Source organism: Nerophis lumbriciformis, linkage group LG18 (assembly GCF_033978685.3).
Source record: "Nerophis lumbriciformis linkage group LG18, RoL_Nlum_v2.1, whole genome shotgun sequence".
In the NCBI taxonomy this organism is placed as follows: Eukaryota; Metazoa; Chordata; class Actinopteri; order Syngnathiformes; family Syngnathidae; genus Nerophis; species Nerophis lumbriciformis.
Genome location: NC_084565.2, coordinates 30,734,676 through 30,740,959, shown reverse-complemented (window position 1 = coordinate 30,740,959; position 6,284 = coordinate 30,734,676). Strand labels below are relative to the sequence as shown.

Genomic DNA, 6,284 nt, shown 5'->3' with positions numbered 1-6,284 from the left:
GGAAGTCCCTGGTTACATCACTGAAGCTGTCGCTGAGGGAAGGGGGTTATTTCGACGGCTCCAGTTAGACACAATATATGATTATACAAAAATGCAAATGTGCTGACAGTCGTGATATGGCCTTGTCTCTGCTCTGCCTGCGTCACGGTACTCGATGTTCGGCCTTGGCAGTCAGCAGGTCGGTTCTGGAAACAAACACTGATATGAGACTGGCTTGCAATCTTTTGGATTGCCAGCTTTGCACAGACAAAGAAAAATAAAATTTCAGCACAATTGATAATAACTATAGCAACGGCCCTTAAGCATATGAGTTGTGTGATAATATATACATCATTATTCTAACAATGAATAAAAAGGCAAATTGTGAATGAATTAAATCATGAAATAAATCATTGAAATGTAAAATAATGGATCGGTTATTTAAATAAATGACTAAATATTGAAATTACTAATTAAATGAGTTGATTATACATCAACATATAATAATAATTTAATAATAATATAATTTATATTTGAACAATCCTCTTTATCATGCTGTTAATATTAATGTTTTGGTATCAAGATACCGATCAATACATCGTCATTGCAGGATGTTTTCAGAGGGAAGTGGCTACTGAGCTTGCCGTGTCACAGCAGATTGTAAACAGAAGAATGTCTTTCTGTAAATGCAAAAAAATAAATAAAAAGGACAAAAAAACAACTGGAAGTTTCGTAATAATGTCACCAGATAGCGGAACATCTCTGACTTTCAATGATGTCATACTTAATCCGACTTCACCTCTCAAAATACCTCCTTAATTTACGTCACCACATGGACACGGCTGCTATACAGAAACCGACTAACACCCGACTGGACATAGAATCCCCTCAACCGTGTACAAAACGGTCAATTTTTTGGTACATTTAACATTCAATAAACCCGCTTTAGCAATTAAAACATATCTTACGTGGTACTGTCGAAATTAAAAGAATTGTATAAAACAAATGAAACATGAAAAAATTAAGAAATAAAATATACAAACGTATTAACTCACAATTTGTAGCACCCATTCGACACCGTATAAGCCAGTGGTACCGCTCGTAGTCAGTAGTTGGTCGTAGTCTGTTGATTCGTGTGAAAGTGGCGGGCAAACCATTTCACCGCCGGGATAGCTTCCGGTGTCGGCCGACCTCGTCTCACAAGATGTAGTTTCTCTTAATTATCCTTCTTGAAAAAAGGCCTTGCAAATATATATCTGCCACCTAATCAACATTATGCTCTCCTACTTTGTGAGTACCGGTGAGTTTTATGTGACAACAACTCGTGATCTGATTGGCTATGGCGATTGTCTATCAACTGTATGTGCCACCCACACGGGTTTGAATGTAATTTCGATAACAGGTTTCATTATGTAAAGCGCTTTGCAGCCACTGGAGGAAAGCGCTACATAAAATATAATTCACTTCACAGATGAATTTATAGTTTATGAGGAAAATGTAGCTAAATCATAGATGAGATAAATGGATTGTTAGAATAATTGTTTCTAAATTATCACAAAAAACTTTGTGTTACATTGAGTTCTGTCAAGTAAGAAGACAAAAGCTGTCTTTGAAACCTACCAAGAAGAATGCTCGTAAAACTCCACTGTGTAAGGGGGAGAGCCACATGAAGGGTTTTCTGTTTTCTCTCATGTATGGTAATCAACAGAAGGATGTTGTTCTGGCCCAAGGACTTCAAAGCGGAGATATGACAGGATCTGCCCAATTTCCAGACGAACTCTTTTTGAACTATTTTATGGACCTCTTTTTGAACTATTTTACGAAGTCTTTTTGAACGGACCTTTTCTGTGAATTGTTTACGACCTTTTCTGTGAACTTTTTGCGACCTTTGTCCTTTGGAAACAGCCATGGCCATGTGGTTGGGGAGGGTCCAAAATAAAAGAAGAAGGCATACAATCTTTTGGCAGAGCGTGCTGGAGATTGTAGAAGGATACAATGTCCGGGCGACTCTCCTCAATATATTGAGTCCAAATTGAATTCTGTCTTCGTTTAATTCTTTGCCTCTTGTCTTGTTTAATAGATGTCATCAGTGTTTGAACCTGACATGGATGTTTGTATTTTAGTTGTGTGTAGGAGTAAATAAAACACATCAAATGACAAACTAGTTGCGCTACATGAGTTTCCTTTTTATTACAACAATAAATTTCATGAATACAATCACAGGAATGAAGGAAAATTAAGACATGGTTTGTGTAAATGACGCATCATAAATAATAACAAAATATGACATAAATATAGTAAATTAGTCACAGCTTAGTGAGAACATGGCAGTGCACGATTACGTTGCATAACATCACACATTTCCAGCATGTTTCTGAAGGTGTAGAACAATGTGCTCCATACAACAACAACAAAAACTCCCTTTGGGAGGAAATACATGTCAATGACATTTACAGAACACATTTTTCTACATTTTTGGGCTTAAAAGAAGTCAAATGACTGCTGGCATCCTAGATGAGACTGTCAATGCTGTTCTTGTACACCTGAGGGGGGTCCTCAATGTCAGAGTTGCTGGGAAGGGGAAAGAAAGACATTAGCTCAGAAATTCTTTAGCTCCTAACTGATGACTGATTGATTGGGGGCCTTACCTGCTCAACTCAAACTTGTTTGCTTTCCTCCTCAGTCGTTTCAGCACCCACATCACCACAGACAGAGTAGACAGGGACACGGCGCCCCCTATTGTTGCACCGGCCGTGATGGCGTTAAACTGAGACGTGGAAGCTGCAGAGGCAGGGATGTTAAAAATCTGAATGATTTGACTTAAATCGGGGCATTGATGGGGTGGCCCGTGTAATTTCTTACCTAGACATGTAGGAGGCGTGGCGGTCCACAGGCCTGACTGCGTGCACGCCGCGCTGAGGGCACCTTGGAGCTCGAAGCCTTCGTCGCAGCTGAAGGTGCAGACTGTATCTTGTGGGTAGGGGGTCCATGATGGGAGGAGGGAGGAGGTGCAGTTCATTTGGGCTCTCTTGGGAAGGTCAGGGGCGGGGCATGTTATTGCTGCAGAGACATAGAGGGAATAAGACATTAATAATCAGTATGTTGTCAAAAAGGAATGCAGGTTCACTATAGTTGGCAACCACGCTATCTTTTTGATGGAGAAAAACAAAGAACCATAGTTAGTCTAAACGAACACAACAAAAGCAATGGGGAACAAATGTATTACACAGGTATTAATATTATCAGTGGAGGAAAATTATTACAGTATTTAAAAAATATCTAAGTATTGAAATGAGTGCACAAAGCAGAATTACTCTTGCTAAAAAAACCATTTTACTACATGCCTAGTTTCTCTTGTTATATTCTTAATGTACTGTTATATTTGTATTCTTGTTGTTGCTTTTTATTTTTATTCTTATTGTAATATTTTCAATTTTATTTCCATTGATACCCCCATTATCTACTTTTTATTTGTTAAATTCTACCTCAGTTCTGTACACTGCTGCTGGAATTTAAATGTTCCTGAGGGAACTCTCCTGAAGGAATCAATAAAGTACTATCTATCTATCTATCTATCTATGTCTAATTATTATTTATCTATGTCTAATTACTATTGCTGTGACTGATGAAGTTTAAAAAAAGCTCCACAAGATGGCAGTAGCTGCATTTGAAGTACCATGCGTGGTCAGCATCCAGCAGCTTTGTTTACCTCTGCATGCGCTTTAAAATAATAACAATGCATCATTGCTATTATGATGACATTATTTTTTTGTTCATTTAGTAACGCCTCTCTTTGTAACTAAAAATGAGGGTTCTTGAACGCACCACAGTTATGTGCAATTCGCTAAGAAAGTGAAACTTGTACATAACTCCTTCCTACGTTCCCACAGATTGATGTATTATATGATGACCTTTCTTCTGTTTTGTTCTACAGTTGTTTACAATGAACTCGTCAGTGCTAATAATGCTGACTGAGCAGTTTGCTTCTTACCACTAATCCACCATACAGTACTTGGTAATTAACATCAATTAGAGCAGTGTTTTCCTTACATTTCTGATGCACTTTGTAGAGTTAAAACTGAGGTCGTCATATAAAATGAGTTTTCACATGAGGTAAATAAACAACTTGGACCCCAAGATGCAAAGATGACTTTAAAGTAAAGTAGTAAAGTACCAATGATTGTCACACACACACTAGGTGTGGTGAAATTTGTCCTCTGTTCACCCCCTGGGAGGTGAGGGGAGCAGTGGGCAGCAGCAGTGCCACGCTCGGGAATCATTTTTGGTGATTTAACCCCCAATTCCAACCCTTGATGCTGAGTGTCAAGCAGGGAGGTAATGGATCCCATTTTTATAGTCTTTGGTATGACTTGGCCAGGATTTGAACTCACAAAGGAAACAATCCTCAAGCCCTGACTGGAGGACAAGGCAGGCATAAATAGCAGCCTGATTGGCAACTGCAACCAGGTGTGCCAGGCTACCAATCAGGGACAGGTGAGGGAACGAGCGCTCAGGGCGACATGCAGGAAGTGGAACTAAAATAAGAGCGCTGACAGGAAATGAACGCAAATTAAGGAAACATAACCAGACGTGAAGTGACAGATCGTCACAATTTCTGTGATAAATGTCCATCAACTACACCCTTGCAAAGTGCATTTTGTCCTCACCTTGGCAGCGAGGCATCGTCTCGCTCCACTCTGCAGCTGACGTGCACGTCGCCGTGCTGGCCCCCACCATCTGATAGCCGGCGGTGCAGCTGAACGTGCAGGTGCTCCCGTAACTGAACCTCACATCCGGGTCCTCTCCGCAGTGGACTGTACCGTTGTCCAAGCCAGGCAGGGCGGGACACTGGACAGCTGCATTAGAAAATAGAAGCAATTATCAGTCATTGTCAGCGAGGTAAACACAACAGGTGGTGAGAATGTTGCACGCACCAACACAAGTCGGTTGCGAGGCGTTCCAACTTCCCGACGCTTCACATCGCAGAGACTGGGAGCCAGACAGGACGTAGCCCTCATGGCAGGCGAACACACACGAGGACTGGAAGCCAGAGGAGGTCACGGGGTCCCGACATGTCATAGATCCTCTTTCTGGACGCGACAGCTCCGAACACCGGACCACTGTTGTTGATGACAAACACATGATGAAGTTGTTGGCTACCTAGTCTGGCTGATTTACAGCCCAAAGGGCTTCCACTCACCATTGCATGTTGGAGGCGGCTCTGACCAGCTCTTAGAGGCGGTGCACCTTAAGGGCCCGGGCCTGCTCAGCTGGTAGCCGTCCTCGCAGGAATATTGGCACAGGGAGTCGAAGGAGAAGTCGCCGTGTTTGCCGGTGCAGTCTACGCTCCCTTTGGGAGGCACGGTCAGCTCATCTTTGCTGCACTGAACCACTGCCATGAACAAAATAAACAGGATTATAGTAGGATATTATACTGGAAATGTGCACAATTTAAAGGTCATTTGTTATCTAAAAAAAAAAGGTCATTATATATTTTCAACAATTTTTCAATCATTTAACCCTCTGGGTACATTTGATTAGCCAAACAGGACATAAAGTCCTTAGTTTTTGAAGAGCGTAAAAACATTTTTGATTCATTTTTTTTTTTTTTTTACTTTTTTTGCTCAAATTTCCTAAACAAAAATTTTAAACATGTATTTTTTTTACCCTATTGAAGGTTTTTTTCAGCTCATGTTTTGCAAATGTACACTAATTAACAACTGTGACATCATTCCATCAAAGTCCTTCAAAATCGTTAAAACCAAAAAAAAAAAATTACATGTTTGATATTTTTATTAAGAGTTGAAATTGAGAGATTTGAGCAGAAAAAGTTGAAAAAAAAAGTGTTTTTATTCTCTTTGAAAAACTAATGACCTTGATGCCTTGTTTGGCTTTGGGGTATTGTTTAATAACTGCCTGTGTTTTGCACACTGAAATAATTGGAGTATATTGCATTGTATAACGCACTAACACAACACAAATTATGGCCAAAATACATCAAATATTTACTGAAAGGACAAAAAAAGTCAGCCTTTGTCCCATGAATGTTAAAAGAAGGTTAATCTATTATTTCAAATCAGTTTATATTTTTGATTATTTAAAAGAAGGTGCCCTATACAGACAAATTGCTAGTTACTACAGCCTGCTTACTTTTTTAATTATCAACTGTGACATCATTCCATCATAGTCCTTCAAATGGTTAAACCCAAAAAAGAAAACATTACAGGTTTTATATTTATATTAAGAGTTAAATTTAAAAGATTTGAGCAAAAAAAGTAGCATTTTTTTTGTGCTCTTTGAAAAAT

At 39.5% G+C, this 6,284-nt stretch overlaps 1 protein-coding gene across 3 annotated transcripts in view; it reads right to left on the bottom strand.

Moving 5' to 3' along the window:
- Positions 1–2,153: 2,153 nt before the first annotated feature.
- Positions 2,154–6,284, bottom strand: part of LOC133617799 (E-selectin-like) — a 33,073-nt gene continuing 28,942 nt past the window's right edge. For all 3 annotated transcript variants that reach the window (XM_061978027.1, XM_061978030.1, XM_061978029.1), the window contains 6 exons: positions 5,180–5,371; positions 4,914–5,099; positions 4,647–4,835; positions 2,842–3,039; positions 2,628–2,760; positions 2,154–2,550 (listed from right to left, as the gene is read on the bottom strand). In XM_061978027.1, coding sequence (XP_061834011.1) covers positions 2,490–2,550; positions 2,628–2,760; positions 2,842–3,039; positions 4,647–4,835; positions 4,914–5,099; positions 5,180–5,371 — 959 coding nt within the window. In that variant the 3' untranslated portion in view covers positions 2,154–2,489. The remainder of the gene's footprint in view (positions 2,551–2,627; positions 2,761–2,841; positions 3,040–4,646; positions 4,836–4,913; positions 5,100–5,179; positions 5,372–6,284) is intronic.